The sequence below is a fragment of the Pteronotus mesoamericanus genome, unplaced genomic scaffold (genome assembly GCF_021234165.1).
Source record: "Pteronotus mesoamericanus isolate MK-2021 breed Mesoamerican mustached bat unplaced genomic scaffold, CSHL_Meso_final contig_25, whole genome shotgun sequence".
Taxonomy (NCBI): Eukaryota; Metazoa; Chordata; class Mammalia; order Chiroptera; family Mormoopidae; genus Pteronotus; species Pteronotus mesoamericanus.
Genome location: NW_026555105.1, coordinates 23,132,509 through 23,149,655, shown reverse-complemented (window position 1 = coordinate 23,149,655; position 17,147 = coordinate 23,132,509). Strand labels below are relative to the sequence as shown.

The following is a 17,147-nucleotide window of genomic DNA, read 5'->3' as shown; positions in this document are numbered from 1 at the left end:
AGATCTCATCAGAGCCCTCTCTCCATCCACATTCTCCCCAGCATGAAGCTTCCGCTGTGTCACCAGCAGCCTAACACCCCAAAGGCAAGACCCAACCTTTCTCTCCAGAGGCAGCCCCACAGTCTGGGGTCCCATTCGCATCCCTGAACCAGTCACAGTGGCCAGGAGTATTCTGATTGGCCTGGCCAAGGGTCACTGTGCACTTTGATAGGGGAACTCAACAGTTAAAAGATTGTAATTTTATTTGCTAGGTGTAAGTAATGAATGCATGTGGAAAGCTATTCCAGGAGATCTACTAGCAATTCAACCTCCATGCCCCAGGAGGTCTGCAAGCCCTGGAGACAGGTTGGAGATGGTTTTCTGAGCCTTTGTGTTCCAGGGAGGGAACCTCAGATAAAGAACTGTTGATCAACAGATAAAGAAGTACTAGGAAAATCTGCAGCTTTTCCGCAGTATTGGACTGCAACTCTTATCCAATTAACCTTTTTTCCATACCCCTCACCTACCTTTTCTTCTTTTAAAAAAGTTGGCTTGAAATGAGATGTTAAGATGGTTTTAGAGAACACCTCACCCCCCCATCCTCTCAGACTGCCGGCCTTCTGAATAAAGCGCCTGTAAAGATTCAGTCCTTGTCTCTGCTTATTGGTTCTGGTAGTGACAGCACAAACACTGACTTTTCTGGTTTCACTTTCAAGGACCCCTATAACGCCAGACCCACGGGGGAGCTGAGTTCCCCAAAGAAGGGCTCGCTCCCCAAAGCAGCATTGCACTTTTCCCATGCAGGCCACCTGCGCTTTTCTGTTAAGATCAGAATCCTATTTGATTTTTTAAATTTTGCTTTATTTTTTTAAAAGATTGTATTTATTTATTTATTTTTTATAGAGGGGAGGAGAGGGGGAGAAACATCAGTGTGTGGTTGCATTTCGCGTACCCCCTGCTGGGGAACTAACTGCCCTGCAACCCAAGCATGTGCCCTACACATCAAACCGGTGACCCTTTGGTTCACAGGCAGGTACTCATTCCACGGAGCCACACCAGCCAGGGCTAATTTTGCTTTCTACTGGTCACTTCTAGTACAAGTGATAGCAAGCACAAAGTTGTTCCATTGTGGCAGTGGTGATTTTTTAACCAAAGGAAGAAAATATTTTAATTGAAAACATTCTATCCACTAAGATTGTTTCCCCCTGCAGACTGAGAAAAGGCCACTATTATTTGGCTCTTTAGTGCCTCGGCGCACACAGGAACACCAGTGTTCCATTAGAGCCTGTTTAAGAATTTTTTTCCCTAGACAAAAGGAAAATCGTGTGGTGTGGAGGGTGGACGACTGCTCTACATAGATGACAGTCAGAAGTGGACCAGCTAGAGAATGATTTTGAAGGAACAATTGACAAGATAAAGTGACTAATAAGACAAGAGCGAAGGGGGTGACCTCAAGGTAGGAGTGGAAAAAGCCAAGTGGAAAAAAACCTAACACTGAAACAATTCCAAAAACTTTTTGTTTCATCCACCAAAAATGTGAAGAAAAATAAATTTGTTTATTCACAAATTATTACTGTTTTTCCCAGGCCTCTGCATTGCTAAATTGACTAGCCAAAATAACTTGCTTAAAAAAAAAAAAAAAAGAATATTGCATCAGGGTCAGTAAATTTTATGTCAAACTAATAAATGACTATAAGTCTTTAAAAAATGCTAATCAACTGAAATGTGAATGTACTTCCATTTTATCCTACAATTATTACTGCTTTTCCCATACCAATACAGAAGTTTAATTTTTTTTTTCTTCTCATGGCTTCAAATACTTAAGAAACTTTACATCTTTACTCTGAAATTTCATGCCTGGATGAATAGACAAGTAATAGCAAAATAAGGGTAACAGGAAGAGGAAAGATGGTTAGATAACCAAAAAGTCATGGAATTTTCTAGCTAAAAAGACTCCATTTCAAGACTCTTTGTTTTATAGACTCTTTGTTTTATAGATAAGAATTATCAGAGACTCAGAAAGGCCTGAGGGTGTTCCCTGCGTCTTCCTGCTGACTTTCCCTACCCAGCGCATCCAGCTTCCTGGAGGGAGCAGGATGAGCTCCCAGAAAGGGTGATTTGAGTGGTGCTGGAGGCAGTCAGCCCTGAGTGACTGGCTCGAGGCAGGACCTAGGGCAGCCCTTTGACACAGGGGACAAGTAAGAATGAGCCAGGGATGAGGACATGGAGTACGCAGAGGGGCCAAGAGGGCAAGGGTGACCAGCAGGGTAATAGTCTGCGCAAACACAGGAGGCTTCAGGTGGCGGGTGTTGTGATGGGTGTTGTGATTCCGAAAGGAGCAGGGCCTGGAGAGAGATGAGGGTGGGCAGATGAGTCACGCCTGTGGCTTTTGTCTTGAGGCTCTGCACTCAGCCTGCCCTGGGGAGCTTGTTGTAATGCAGATTCCTGGTCTCTTCTGAGGACCTGTCAGTGAGATTCCAGGGTCCAGCTAGGTCTTGGTGGGCGGCCTTCTGATGGGATGCGCCTCTGTCTTGGAGGGTCTTGCTAGGAGAAGCTGTGGGGCCTCAACAGGTACAGTGGGGTGGAGCACGGTTATCTCCTGCAGCCGTTGGAGAAGGGGGGGCGAAAGTAGGTCAGTGTTTGGTGTCTGTTCTCTAGGAGTTTTCTGGCTGAGATACTAGGCTGTGGAACTGGAACCCAGGTCAGAGGGCAGAAGCGGCTGACATGTGGGCAGTGGAATAGTCCTGGAACCTTCCTGCCCAACAGTCTGCGGGCCAGATAGAATCATTGAGCAGTGCCACCAAACCTCTGTCACAGTGCTAAGTTCTGGCTATGAGTGCGGATGGGGGTGGGGCATGGGGACTCAGAAGAATGTCATCGTGAGGGGAGCAGGTCCTTCGTGGCCCTCCACAAGGCTCCTTGCCCTCCTGGCTGCCCTTTTGGGAGCCTGAATCTTTCTCTCAGTGAGGTAGATGGCAATGGGGAGATCTTAATGCTGTTTTACTCGGGTACCAAAGGGCCTTCCTCCCACCCGCCTTACAGGACCTGCAGATGTTTCCCAGGAGAGAGGGAAGGCCAGTGGACGCCACATTCCCTCCTCCAGCCCCCACCAGCATCACCAGAGGGATAGATGAGAACAGCGTCTCTTCTTTGCCACGGTCAGGGCTGCCTTCTCTGGGCAGTGGGAGCCCCAAGAAGCTTGTTAAAACCAGAGTAACTGCAGGAAAAGCTGATGGCTGCAAGATGCTGGAAGCTACATTGGCCAAGGATCCAAGGAAGACAAGGGCGGAGGGAAGGAGCAGACTGGAAGCGGAGATAAAAGGACTCAGCATTGGCTGTGGAGGCCAGGGTGGGAGGGAGGTGGCGAGGGGGTCAGGAGCACCCACCTGGAAAACCCTAGTGGGAATGGAGGGGGGAGGACGAAGAGGCCATCTGGACGCCTTCGTTGGCTTGAGAGCCTCTGGGATTATACATGGGATATCGAGCATGCGTGCAACATGTCACAGGTTTATTGAGCACCTACATACACTAGGAGCTGCGCTGGTGAAAGACAAACACACGGTCCCACCTTCAGGGAGCTCATCTATCCAGGTGGATGGGGCCCAGGCCGTAGAGTAAGAAGGAAGGAGATTGTGCTCTAGTTAGGGGCCATGAGGGTCTTCTTTGGAAGGCACAGGCACCTACTTCCGATGGTGTGTCCAGGGAAGCCTCCCTGAGAGATGAAGGATGAAATGAGCCTGCTAAGAGCTGTGCACGTGCCCTCCAGGCACCAGGCTATCAAGGCCTCCAGGCAGGGAGGCTGGGTGTATCGGAGGAACAGCTGGCAGCCACTGTGGCTGGAGCAGCACTCCCCGGGGAGCAGGAGGTGTAGGAGACAGGCAGGGGCCAGGTCGTACAGTAACCCCTACCCCAGCCCCTGACTCTAGGCCACAGGAGGGAGTTTGGGTTGTTTTCCTAAGTGCCCTGAGAAGCCATTGGAGATGGAGAATGGATTATGGGGGTGGCGTGGAGGGCAAGTCAGAAGACGGACAAGTTCAAACAACCGGCAAGTCCAGATGACGGACCAGGCTGGAGGTGCAAGAGAGCAGAACTGCTTTATTTTGAAGGTGAGCCCAACAACGTGCTCACGAATCAGATGTGGATGAGCCGGGGTGGCTCCCAGGTCCCGAGCAGCCAGCGGACGGTGGAGCTCTATTTTTCCCGAGTTTCATCTGAATTGCCTATTAGCCATCCAGGCCAGGACGGCAGGGGGCGGGAGGGGGGAATAAGTACGCTGTAGCATGTTGAAATCAGGAGCTCAGTGACCATCAGCTGTGGCTGGTTGATACCCGTGGAATCAGGGAAAGATTGGCGTAGGCCAACACCGAGGGCTGAGGGCTAGGTCAGAGGAGGTGGGAGGGGAAGTCAATGTTGCAAGAAAAAGGAGGTACTGATGGTGCTGGGTGCTGCTGGGAGTAGGGGAAGGGCTGGCAAGGAAGCTGATGCAGAGGGACCTTGACAAGAGTTCCAGTGGAGTGGTGAGGACAAAAGCTGGGTGTGAGTGTGTTGAAGGGAAACAGGGAGAGGGCGTGGAGACAGAGGAGTAGAGATAACTGGAGAAATTTGCTCTGAAGCACAGCTGAGGAATTGGGTGGTACCTGGAACAAGGAGTTCAAGGAAGTGTTTTGTTTTTTGTTTTTCAGTGAGATACTATAGAATTACTTCTCACTCCAGACTCTAAAATCTATAGGCACAAGGGGAAAAGTGAGTTGGAAAGCCGTTATGTGGCTTATGGGACCCAGGGGTCAAGGTTGTGGCCACAGCCCAGTGAAGTCTGAGGCCCCAAGGGACGGAATGAGAGGAATGTGTGTGCTTCTGTCTGGGTCCCAAAAGTGCCTGTCTGTGTAGAGATCCAATGGGGCAAGGGTGGGGAAACCTCAGCCTCTATCCACAGACAGAGGACAGGTGGTGGGTGGAAGGACTACAGGAAACAGCTTCTCACACTACAGCAGGGTCAGAATGCCTGAGGCTGCGTGCAGTTACTAAGGGATCAGTGTCACTTCCTCTGAGAGTTAGATCCCAGGTTTATGGACCACTGGGAGCTGCCTCGGCTGTGCGGCTCCTAGTTTCTCAGGTTACGGAGGAGGTAAGACTGCAGTAAGAATGAAAGGCTGCCCCTCTATTCCAGATTGGCTTTCTGGAACAGTGGGGTTGGAAGGTCCAGATGTTGGACCTCCAGGGAGCTGCTGGTGACGCAAGGAGGCTGATGTAGAACCTAGGTATTGCCACGGAAGGGGCTGGGAGCAAAACGGGTGGCTTTTCAAGGGTCTAGCCCCTGTACATGCATACATCCTCAACCCAGTCTTGTTCCCTGAGCAGGCAGCCTGTTCCTTCTTCAGCTCCCCCTCAACCTCCATCCCTCACCTCTCTGATGCTGGGAGTCTGTGCCATAGGCTGGGGGTTTAGCTAGAGGGTGGAGTAGAGGGGGTATCCAGGACAAACCGGTTTCTCCTCCAAGGTCCCTATTAAGGTGACCCAGGCAGGCAGCTATCTTCCTCAGCGGCTACTGAAGTAGCAGGGAGCAGGGTTCTGAAAGGCCATCCCTACCCCCAAGCCATTCATCTGCCAAGAGGGGCACCCCATGGCTTTGCTCCTAATGCACTCATAGCTTCCTGGAAAGGAAAACAGGATCAGTCTCACTCACCACGTCAGTGCACGGGGCTCCCCTAACGCTCCAGGAGCCCTTGGGCGCTGCAGGACGGCCACTCCGCAGAGGTGGGCTCACCTTGGGCCAGCCACTTCCCAAGCCTGGGAAACAGGCTCAGGACTCCGTCCCAGCAGCAGGTGAGGGCGGGGATCGCTGTTGGTCTTAGGGGTGGCGGCTACTGTGGAGGGGATGAGGGGTTACCACTTGGCGGTGAGGGAGATCCTAGGTCAATCCAGAGCCCGACGGTTGTGGAATCGTTTGCTGAGAAGCAACCAAAGGCCAGGACAAAGGTTCATCGCATGTACTGGATTGGCCGGACCCCAAAGCAGCGCGCGCCCACCTGCCCGCGCGCACCACCACCTCCCTACACAGGCAAGCGCGAGCGCGCGTGCACACGCACTCACTCTGCTAGCAGAACAGGAGCCAGAGAAGGCGCGTCCCGGGCCGGGATCCTGCCTGTTCGGAAAGGAAAACCGGGCGGTGGGCCATCTTGGGAAGGAAAGAAGCCGCGAGCCAAGGCCTTGACCCAAGTGAAAGCCGAGGGCGCAAAGAGGCCAGGGGAGAAACCGCGAGGCGCGCTGCGAGCAAACCCGACGCCGCCGAGCCAGGAGGGCGGCTGGCTCCGCGGGCCAGGGCGTAGCCCAGAGAAGGCGCGCCGGGCCGTCTAGTCCAGGCGCGCTTCCTGGAGGAGTAGGAAGGTTTACCGCCCGAGCAGCCTGGATAAATGGAGGGGGCGGAGCAGGCGGCGTGCGAGGCGGAGCGGAGACCCCCTGCCAAGAAGAGGGGGCGGAGGCCAACAGCGCGCTTAAAGCTGATTCTGAGGAAGCCCTTCCTCGACCCGACGCAGGGGCTTGACTTTGTGGGTCCCTGAGCCCAACGAGTTTCTTTCCAGAAACTTATCAGCCCCGCCCAGCCCCTAACCCGGCGACGCTTGGGCGGGCGGGCGGGCCTGAGGAAGCCGGGTCTACACGTTCTGGTTAAGCCACCACGGTCTTCCGGGAGCAGCCCGCCCGAAGCTGACCGGAGTGCTGGTGTGCGGGCGGGACCCAGTACTGGGACGCACGGCCCCCTGCGCCGGGGCGGGGCGTCTGAGCGGCTTTAGGACCCAGGCGCAGCGCGGGGGTGTGTCGCCAGCTCCCTCCGCTGGCCCGCCTGGGACAAGTTTGGGGTGCCGAAGCACGGAGTGAGGACCCCGGGAGTGCGCGCGTGGGTGCGGCCGGCCGACTGCCGATCGCCAGGGCTACGACCGCGGCCACCAAGCGCGTGTTCCATTTCCAGCCTTGCGGTGGGTGCCTGAGCCGGCGGGCGTGGCGGAAAGGCCGTCCGCTCTCCGCAAGGGAGACTTGGAAGAGTCTTTGGAGCACTGGGGGGAATCGTGAATGCCGCCTCTGTAAGGGCCCCAGAGCATCGTGGGCAAGAGGGTGGTGGGGGCTTCCCAGCCGGGGGAGGAGTGTAGGGTGAGCTCGGTCTCGAGGGAGCGGGTGTCCTGCTGGATAGACGAGTGCTGAAAGGAGACCCAGGGAAAGCATTATGGACAATGAGCGCTGGATTAAAACTCTGCGTCGCCGTCTCGGGAGCCTTAAATTTTTGAACCAATGAGGTGGAGGGCTGGGGGGCAAGGAAGTGGGCGGTACGGAGCTGTGGGTTCCCTAACACCTTGAGCGTCGGGCTTATCAGAGCCGGAACGCTGCTGTCTCCGAAAGCCTCATTTTACGTTCTGCGCGGAAGCCTGCCCACTGGTAGTGGTCCCCGGACTTCTTGACTATCCCCTGAGCGGCAGTAGCAGTCTCCAACGCGGCTCGGACACCCGAGAGCCAGCGCGGGGTTTGTACAGCATTTACTTGCACGTGGGGCGCTCGGGATGGGAGTAGGGTGTGTACCCTCGCCACCCTTCCAGACCCTGGTCACCCTCGTCCTCTGTTTATTTCTGCGGTCTCGGTTGCTGGCTTTACTGCCCCTGCTCCTTCCTCCCTTCTGGATGCAGCCCGGGTTCCCGCCCGCTGGTCTTTCGGCATCCTGCCTCCCGCCTTCGCCGACCCCCAGGGTATCCAAGCCTAGAGTCACTTTCCTCTCGTGCACGCTGTCCCGTCTGTGGCTTCCTTCCTTGCACAGCGCGGCACCAACAGCCGGGACCATCCGGGGCCCGGGGTGGGGAGCGCGCACAGCTCCCCTTCCCATCCCCCTTGAGGACCAACGGCTCCGCCTCCCAGGAGGCCCGGGACGCGTCTGTGGCGCGAATGGAAGAAGGCTACGAGGAGGAAGCCGTTGCTCCTTTGCCCACTCCCCCGCGTGCTGGGTCGCGTGAGGTTGGGGGCGGCTGCACGTGTGATGGGTGTTGATGGCCGTCAGTACCGACTGGAGAGAGAGGATCCATGTGCGGGGAGGAGGGCCCGGGCCCGGGCCCCGGCCCCGACCCAGGTCCAGGGCTCGGGAGAAAAGGCACTGCCAAAGAAGGTGGCTGGCTACTGCAGGCAGGGTGGATGCAGCTTCCTCCCGCCAGCCCCAGCCACTGTGTGCTGCAACCAGCGAATTCTTCGCTCTCTCACGGGGTACTGTTAATTACTCTCGGAGAAAACATGCTGAAAACACCGCTCAGCTTTCTCACCTGGGCCGGCCCTAGTAGACTGGCTGAAGGATTACAGGCTTGACTTCCTCTGGCTCCTCAGGAGGGCCCTGCCTAGTACCATCCCCTGGTCCTTTTTCTTTGAGGTTGGCCTGGGTTGAGTCCCTGGAGAGAGTAAGAAAAAAATCAGCAGAGTTGGTGTAGGAGGGAGGGCAGATGGGTGCCCAGGACTGTCCAAGGCTGGTCCTTGGAGCTAGTAACAGTTCTTTGGCTTCCCTTGCAGAAAACTCTTCCATCATGTCACAGAATGGATACTTCGAGGATGCAGGTGAGTACACTCAGGTGTGGCTATGTGTATAGAGAGAGCTCCTTGGTCAAAAGTCTCTAGGGAAGCTAGTCCATCCACATGGGTGCCCATGGCATTGGCCACCTGTCTGTGGTCCTCTGCTGGTGCTGGGATGCCTTTGGAGCCTACCCTTCAGGCGGCTGTGGTGTGGTCAGAAAGGCAGCTGAAACTGCCCTGGACACTAGCGGGTCGCTGGTGATCCTGTGGTCCCTCTCCTGGGCTGCATAGACCACCTGGTGTCGTCCCGGGGTTCAGTTTTACAGCGCTCTGGTAATCTGACCAGCCTTAGGCCAAGTGTTTGGATACCCACATTCCTCAGTCCCTGCCCGGCCCTGTGAGGGAGGGGCTGCTATTGTCCCTCTACAGAGATGTAATTCTGCTTCCGTGTTCCTTGCTAGCTCTGATCTAACTCTCTTTTCTTTGTGTCTCTGGACGGGCTCTCTGCTACCTCTTCTGTGCCCAGACCCAGGAGCTGGCAGCACCTTCAGAGGGTTGTCTAGTGGGACGTTGTTTGGAAAGAGTAGTGATGTGCTCTTACCCAGGGTCCCCAGGGCATGATGGCTGCATGTGGCAGGCTGCTGGCAGGGGGGTTGGGTATGTGGCTGGGCTGTAGGATGGGGGAGGGGACCTGGCATCCCAGGAGCCTTGCAGGGACCTGGTAGTGCCAACTGGGCAGGTCCTGGGGAGAAGGGCGCAGTGTGAGGGGCGGTAGGGGGGAGGGTGCTTTCGGTGACGGAGGGGAGGCTGGGGCAGGTTAGGGCTAGAGATCCAGGTTGTCAAAGCAAAGCAGTCCTGGGATTGGGCAGGAAGTTTTTCATGGACATGAGCTCCATGATAAAAGTCAGAAGGACACCTCTTGACCTAATAGCTCTATTCTGGGCTCTGGGTGCAGTGCAGACCTGGGGCTAGGTTTCACTAGTCCATAGGGGCCTTAATAGCAGAGGCCTGGTGCCTCCTGTCCAGAAAGGGCCCAGGCTGAGCACAGAGCGACATCGGGGGAACAGGGCCTGGGATGTGCAGAGGAAACCAGCGGGCGGGAGTGGAAGTGAGTCAGGGTGAGTCATTGCCTGGCAGGTGAAGGCGTGCTGCTGACCCGTCCCTGTCCCTGCACAGGTGTTAGGCATTGGTGGGGTCTGGGTGACAGGGGCCACAGGATCCCTTTCCTGGGATCACCCACAAGTGGTGAACCATAGGGGACCACAGTCAGGAAGAGGTGCCGCGTTGGCCAAAAATGAAGCCGGGCCCTAGGAGGACTCTCCAGAGAAGAAGGGTTCTGCGAGCCGCAAAGAAGGCTCTCGGGGCCTCCCACTTAGAGCACAGGAGCTCGCAGGCCTGCGGTGCTGGCCAATTGGCCTGAGTTGTGAGAGACTGAGGTGGGGAGTGGGAATGGGTCTGAGGGGCCAAGGGTCAGTAAAGAGGTGGCAGGGCTTAGGGAAGATTAGAACATTTGCACCTCTCGGGGAGGCCTTCCTACAGGAGGGAGCCTGTGCTGTGGGGCAGTTGCAGGAACTGAGGGGCAGACCAAGGGGTCTATGCTCTGGGAGTCCCAAGGGGCCTTGGCGTGCCCCTCCCCCACCATGGGGATGGGGCTGAGATGAGGCCTCCGGCTGCAGGTCCCCTCTCCCGTCCATTCCTGGCTCTAGTTCTCTGGCTCTCCTGCCCCCTGGGCCTTGTCGGATGTCTGGACTGTCTCTCAGCCTTGATGCTTTGCTCACAAGCCCTCCCTGGGAGAAAACACTCTAAGATCCTGTGTCAGTGACGTGGGGAGGGAGGGCTCTGGACACTGCAGTGGCTCTAGCTTGCCTTGGATCCCACCTGGGTAGCCAGGCAGGTCTGGGTCCTATAACCAGGAGATTCTGAGAGGGCAGGGGTTAGGCAATCTTAACTGTGTCATTTTACCGCGTTCCTGGATCAAAGTTTGTAGAATGAACGTATTTTTTCCTAGCCGAAGGATATGTGTGAGTCAGAACAGTGCAAGACCCCAGTTCCTGTAGCTGAAGAATGTTGGAGAAAGTTGTTGGATGGGGGTTGAGGGGGCAGGGCCAAGACATATATACTCTGTCTACGTGGGCCTGAGGCTGCCCTCCCGGCCGGCGAGGGGCCTCCTCAACCGCTCACTGAGAGTGCACCAGGTGGGACAGCCCAGGGTCCTTGCTCCTTGGTCTTGAAGTCCTTCCTGGGGTACAGCGCTGACGGCCAGGCCCTCTTTCTTGGGGGTTCTCTCTCTTGGTGGTGGTGGGGTCTCCAGGCTACCTCAAGTGTGACACAGATGATGCCTCTGAAACCCATGAGGAGAACCTGGGGGAAGAGGCCTTCGACACGGTCAACTCCTCCATTGTGTCTGGCGAGAGCATCCGTTTTTTTGTCAACGTCAACCTCGAGGTGCAGCCCACCCAGGCTGGTATGGCAGTTGTAGCAGGGACAGACTGGGGGGAGGGCAGGGGACTGGAGACTGGGCAGGTACGGCCCCAGTCCACCAAGAGAGACCTGAAGAGGTAGGGTGGCACCCTGAGGCCTCTCCCTTTTTTCTAGCCAAGAGTGAAGTGCCTGGAGGCTGCGGGCTCCTCCATACCTCCCGCAAGGTGGGTGGCCTATCTGCAGAACAGGAGTATTTGGTTCTGGGCCACTAGGCGGGGGTGGAGGTGGCCACGCCCCTGAGATACCTCCCGCAGTTCCCCTCTGGCACTACACAGGCGCACTACACAGGCGGCCCACGCTAGCTCAGGGCTGATCTGCTAGCGCCCATCCCTCCTGGAAGGGGATGCTGGTCCTGGTGGGAAGGGGCAGCCAGGGGCCACCATGGAGGAGACACCCAGGTGGTGACAGCATGTCTCACTCACGGGCCTTTGTGGGATCCCCATAGTACCTGAAGTTAAAGAACTTCGAGGAAGAGATCCGTGCCCATCGGGACCTCGATGGCTTCCTGGCACGGGCCAGCATCATCCTGAATGAGACAGCCACCTCGCTGGATGACGTGCTGCGGGCCATGGTGCTCCGCATAGCCCACGACCCCAATAACACTGAGCCAGACTGCAACTTGGACCTGCTCATGCCCATGCTCTTCACTGATGCTGGGGCCCCCATGGAGGGTAAGCGTTAGGCCCACCCCCCGCCTGGGCAGGTGGAGCAGGGAGGTGGGCCAGCTGACCCTCCTATCCCCCCACAACCTGTCCTCAGTCCACCTACTGTCGGATACCATCCAAGGAGTCACTGCCACAGTCACAGGGGTACAATACCAGCAGTCATGGCTCTGCATCATGTGAGTTGCCAGGCCACTACATTTGGCCTCCCTGCGTGTCACATTGGAGCCAGGCGTCCCATGTCCCTGCAGAGACTGGCCCACCCAGTTTAAGGGAGAGGATGTGAGCCCTTCTATCCCATTTGGTCATCTTTTTTTTGTCCCTAGAAGAAGTCACTGGGGGGTTAAAATTGGGTGGTGTCTCCCCACCAAGTGTGGCAACTGTGTGCTGTGCGCCCTCCCCTGTTCCTGCCAGCTGCATCTCCAAGTCCCTACAGAAGCGGCACGTGTGCATCAGCCGCCTTGTTCGCCCGCAGAACTGGGGAGAGAATTCCTGTGAGGTTCGGTTCGTCATCTTGGTGCTGGCCCCACCCAAGATGGTGAGGAGAGGCCTTTCCTGGGGAGGAGGACTCCAGGGTGCTTTGCTGTCTTCTTGGAGGCATCTCTTTCATGGGCTGGAGTACCCCTCACCTGGCCTCTGAAGGGCCCGTTCCCACCCTGTCCCTTCATCTTGGACCTCCTGGGTTTCTCTGAGGCATTCTTGCTAAGTCCTCATCAAGCCCTAACTTTCCCCGGAGAGTGGCTGAAAGGTTGTATTTCCTTTCTGACTGAAAAGAGATACTTTTAAAAATTATTTTTCAAACCTAGAGGCCTTTCTTTGGCCTGCCCCCACCTAAACCTTCTAGTTGGCTGACGATGATTTGCAGGTGTGATTCCCCCCCCGCCCCACCCCTAGAAAAGCACCAAGACTGCGACGGAGGTGGGACGCACCTTTGCCACCATGTTCTTGGACATCACCTTCCGCCAGAAGCTCCTGAAGACCCACACGGAGGAAGAATTCAAGGAGGCCCTGGTACATCAGAGACAGCTGCTCTCCATGAGCCAGGTGCCAACCTCCAGAGCAAAGAACTACAACATCTGCCTTCCGAGGCCCCAGCCGGTACGGGGTCAGGGCGGGCCTGGGCGGGTGGTAAGGGGCCCTGGCCGCAGAGCTAACTGGCACCCCGCTATAGCACCTGCAGCCCAAAGATTTTCTCCTTGTGGGGAAGGGCATCCGAGAAGACTTCGCCCGCAGGTTCCCCGTGTACCCATTGGACTTCACTGATGGTATGTGGCCCCGTTGTTCCCCCGGAGCTTGGCCTGTGGCTCAGATCACAGGACAACAGCTATGCCTGCCTAGCATCTCCAACGCACTCTCTGTCCTGTCCCCCATTTCTAGGCATTATCGGGAAAAACAGGGCTGTGGGCAAATACATCACCACCACCCTGTTCCTCTACTTCGCCTGCCTCCTGCCCACGATCGCTTTTGGGTCCCTCAATGATGAGAACACGGATGGGGCCATCGGTGAGGGGCTGGAGGTCAGTGGGGAGTGCTGGGAGGGGCCCAGGACTGTGGTGCCCTCCTGACCACCCTGCTTCCTCAGACGTGCAGAAGACCGTGGCCGGGCAGAGCATCGGAGGCCTCTTGTATGCGCTCTTCTCCGGGCAGCCGCTGGTGGTGCTGCTGACAACTGCGCCCCTGGCCCTCTACATCCACGGTGCAGTGGGGGTTGTGGCGGGGAGGTGGTGCCTGCGGTCCGTGGCCCTCGCTCGGCCCTGACTGCCCGCCCCTGTCCTTCTGCCTGCAGTGATCCGTGGCATCTGTGACGACTACAATCTGGACTTCAACACCTTCTATGCATGGACAGGCCTGTGGAACAGTTTCTTCCTTGCTGTTTATGCCCTTTTCAACCTCAGCCTGATCATGCGTCTTTTCAAGAGGTGACAGGGCCTTCCCTGAACTGCTGGGGCCTTCGAGCAGGAGGGAGACCAAGGCCAGGGATCTGGGTCAGCCTCCATGCCAGCCTCTGAGGTCCTGTAACCCTAGAGGGGATGGGGTTGCCCCCAAGGGGAGAGCTTGGGACTGGTCCTCTTCATGGCATGAGGAGGTGAGAGGCCACACCAGGGCTCAGGGAATCCTCCCCCACAACAACTCGCCCCCATCTTACGAGGCATATCATCCCCCGGCAGGTCAACAGAAGAGATCATTGCCTTGTTCATTTCCATCACATTCATGCTGGATGCTGTCAAGGGCATGGTCAAAAGTGGGTATCTGGCCAGTCGCTACTTGTAGAGGGATCAGAGCTAAGAGGAGGGTTATGGGCTATGGCTGGGGCAACAAAGCAGCACGCAAGCTGAGGTGGTTCTTGTGCCCCAGGGTGCTCTGCGGAGCAGCAGCCTCATATGCTGGAGGGTGACGGGGCTGCCCCAGGCAGAATCCAGTGGCACTGGGCCAGGCTTGATATGCTCTCAGAGACAGGGCAGAGGGACTGCGGCAGGTGGTAGGCGTGGTGGGTGGATGAGCAAGTCGATGGGATCCTGGCTGATGGAGAAGACCAGCTCCCCCTAGTCTCCCAGAACCCAGATGGCTGAGGCCTGTTGGCCTGTATCCACAGTCTTCCAGAAGTACTACTATGGCGAAAACCATGGGAATGAAAACATAGATCGCAATTCCCTGGTGGGCCTGCTGGGCCTCAACACCAGCCTCAACACCAGCTTCCACACTGCCCTCAACACCAGCCTCCTGGCCAGCCCGCCGGAGCTGACCACGATGAGCGTCCATTCTGCCGAGCACCTGAGCCGGGATACAGCCGTGCTCAGCCTCCTTATCATGCTGGGCACGCTCTGGCTGGGCTACACCCTGTACCAGTTCAAGAAGAGGTAAGAGGGACCTAGAGGCGAGGGTAAGGGAACACAAGCCCCTGGACTGCGCTGAAACACCCACCTGTGTCCCCAGCCCCTACCTGCACCCTTGCATGCGGGAGATCCTGTCAGACTGCGCCCTGCCCATCTCCGTGCTCACCTTCTCCCTCATTTGCTCCTACGGCTTCCAGGAAACTAAGAGTGAGTTGTGACTGTGTGGGGACAGGAGCAGGGTTGGGTGAGGGGCTCCCGTGGAGCTGCAGGCTGGAGCAGGGGTCTGTACCTTGCTGCAGTGAGCAAGTTCCGCTACAACCCCAGTAAGAGCCTGTTTAAGATGGCTGAGATGCACTCGCTGTCCCTGGGGGCCATCAGCAGTGCCATGGGCCTCGGCTTCCTGCTCTCCATGCTCTTCTTCATTGAGCAGAACCTGGTGGCTGCCTTGGCTAATGCACCAGAGAACAGGTTTGCAGGGCTGGGGGTCGGGGGGGGGGGCGGTGCGCTGAGCAGGGAGGGCTGAGCAGGGTGCCCCACCCTCCAAGGGGCCAGCAGGGGTCCTATCTACATGTCCCTGCCTGTGTGCTGCAGACTAGTGAAGGGCACGGCCTACCACTGGGACCTCCTGCTCATCGCCATCATCAACACGGGGCTGTCTCTGTTTGGGATGCCCTGGATCCATGCTGCCTACCCCCACTCCCCGCTGCACGTGCGAGCGCTGGCTCTCGTAGAGGAGCGTGTGGAGAATGGGCACATTTATGAGACGTGAGTGTGAGGATAGCACCTTGAGGCAAGAATCACGTGGGCTCTAAGGTAAAGTAACCTGGAGCCACATGTGACCTAGCGAGAGATGTGGCCCCGAAGTGTCCTAGCCTGGGAACCACATGTGACCGAGGTGAGGCATGGCCTGGTGGCCCCGGGCTGGAGCTGACCTGGTGCTCTGGGACCACACAGGATCGTGAACGTGAAAGAGACGCGGCTGACCACCCTGGGTGCCAGCATCCTGGTGGGCTTCTCCCTCCTGCTGCTGCCCTTCCCGCTGCAGTGGATCCCTAAGCCTGTGCTCTATGGCCTCTTCCTCTACATCGCCCTCACTTCCATCGACGCCAGCCAGCTCTGCGAGCGTTTGGCCCTGCTGCTCAAGGACCAGGTGAGGGCCCGGCCTTGAGCAGGGCTGTGGGTAGGAGGTACAGCGGCACCAGCCCTGCCCATACCTGGTCCCTACTGCCCACAGGCCTCGTACCCACCCACCCATTATATCCGGAGGGTGCCCCAGAGGAAGATACACTACTTCACAGGCCTGCAGGTCCTGCAGCTGCTGCTGCTCTGTGCCTTTGGCATGAGCCCCCTGCCCTACATGAAGATGATCTTCCCCCTCATCATGATTGCCATGATCCCCATCCGGTATGGGAGGGTGCGCAGAGGGCAGGCGGGACCAGCTGGGTGGAAGGGTGGGAGGAGGGTTGGGGCGGGTGCCCTCTGCCTTCTCCCTGACTCAGTGTTCATCTTCCTGCCTGTTCTCTACTCCCCTCCCCTAAGCTACAAGCTGCTGCCCCAAATCATTGAAGCCAAATACCTGGACGCCATGGATGCTGAGCACTGAGCCCGACTGGCAGGCCCTGGCACACCCCGTTCATCTGTCCCTCCGGGTCTCCCTAGCCTGGCTGGGACTTTGTGTGGGGAGGGGTGGGTGTCTCGGAGTGCTGCCCTATGCTGCGCCTCCTCACAGCTGTCCCAACAGGCGAGGGCACGTGTGCGTCGCGGGGGTTCCGTGGTGTGTGCCTGCACTCCCCACTGCCTTCTGCTTGGGGTGAAAACACTGCTCGGGGCAGCCTCTGCCCAGGGTGGCACTAAGCAGGACAGATTTTCTTTTGATAAAAGAGTCAGATGCCTGAAAGAGAAACCATTTCCTTGATTGTGTAAGGAATTCGCTGTACGCACATTAGAGAATAAAGCTCCTGTTTCTATGCTTCTATGCACTGTCTCCATCCCTGTAGCCCTGCCCCAGCCTCTGAAGGCTGCCTGAGGGCCTTGGGGAGGAATGAAAGCGATTCATGTGTGCTGAGTGCCATCTGTGTGCTGTCGCCTGCAACTCAGCACAGTGGACGTTGGCCCAACAGGGGGATATGGAAAATGCAGGAGGCCTTTGTGCCGCCAGGAATCTATGGAAGCATCTAGGAACAGCACATATATGAGGACCCTGAGGAGAGGGCTTGGGGCCAGGGAAGAGCGTGGCTGGTGTGGAGAAATCAGCAGGGCCGACTGCAAAGGGCCCCGATTCGCAGAGGCAGCTGCAGAGCAGCCTGACCTGAGGCTGAAAACAGGTGTGTGCAGGTCAGCCTGGCAGTTTTGAACTATCTGGTCTGTTGGCTAGATTCTAGAGTTTATAGGTAGCGGGTGTGGGATGGCGCAGGAGCCGCGTGCTGCACCAGGGCAGTGCTGGTGGGGACAGAGCGAAGTGGAAGAAACCAGACGGTGGGGGTTGGTTTGACAGAGGGGAGAAGATGCCATATTTCTGGCGTGGTCCTTTGGTGGTTGGCCAGGGTCCCTGACAGTGGCTGCACAGCGGGGACTACACAACTGAGGCTCAGGGGAGCACCCCACGCCGTGTGCACCTGGGAGCAGCAGCGGCGACAGGCAGAGCACTCGCCTCGCAGAC

General features: G+C 57.1%; 1 protein-coding gene and 1 long non-coding RNA gene across 4 annotated transcripts; one reads left to right on the top strand and one right to left on the bottom strand.

Annotated features, from left to right (window-relative positions):
* Positions 1–1,948: 1,948 nt before the first annotated feature.
* LOC129070818 (uncharacterized) lies at positions 1,949–6,361 on the bottom strand. The gene is made up of 3 exons (XR_008529152.1): positions 6,070–6,361; positions 5,663–5,926; positions 1,949–2,578 (listed from the first exon to the last, which is right to left on the bottom strand). It is a non-coding gene; the product is annotated as an uncharacterized LOC129070818 (long non-coding RNA).
* On the top strand, positions 5,730–16,180 carry SLC4A11 (solute carrier family 4 member 11). 3 transcript variants are annotated; one of them, XM_054573973.1, is made up of 21 exons: positions 5,746–5,802; positions 7,343–7,489; positions 8,512–8,556; positions 10,823–10,975; positions 11,107–11,156; positions 11,438–11,663; positions 11,752–11,833; positions 12,069–12,192; positions 12,549–12,752; positions 12,826–12,919; positions 13,032–13,157; positions 13,237–13,350; positions 13,441–13,573; positions 13,823–13,896; positions 14,248–14,512; positions 14,589–14,695; positions 14,788–14,956; positions 15,080–15,253; positions 15,443–15,638; positions 15,723–15,892; positions 16,028–16,180. In XM_054573973.1, exons 3-21 carry the CDS (start codon positions 8,526–8,528, stop codon positions 16,089–16,091), a joined length of 2,556 nt encoding a protein of 851 aa, XP_054429948.1. In that variant the 5' UTR covers positions 5,746–5,802; positions 7,343–7,489; positions 8,512–8,525; the 3' UTR covers positions 16,092–16,180. The 3 variants fall into 3 exon arrangements, with proteins under 3 accessions (XP_054429947.1, XP_054429948.1, XP_054429946.1); XM_054573972.1 differs by lacking the exon at positions 7,343–7,489 and having other exon boundaries at positions 5,730–5,802; XM_054573971.1 differs by lacking the exons at positions 5,746–5,802; positions 7,343–7,489 and having other exon boundaries at positions 8,310–8,556.
* Positions 16,181–17,147: the final 967 nt, after the last annotated feature.

Excerpts from the sequence above, each read along its gene's own strand:
- SLC4A11 (XM_054573971.1), top strand. The coding sequence starts at position 8,445 with ATGGGTGCCCAGGACTGTCCAAGGCTGGTCCTTGGAGCTAGTAACAGT. Across the intron at positions 11,834-12,068 it reads CAGTCATGGCTCTGCATCAT|CTGCATCTCCAAGTCCCTAC; the intron begins GTGAGTTGCCAG and ends TGTTCCTGCCAG. Across the intron at positions 13,897-14,247 it reads TGTCAAGGGCATGGTCAAAA|TCTTCCAGAAGTACTACTAT; the intron begins GTGGGTATCTGG and ends CTGTATCCACAG.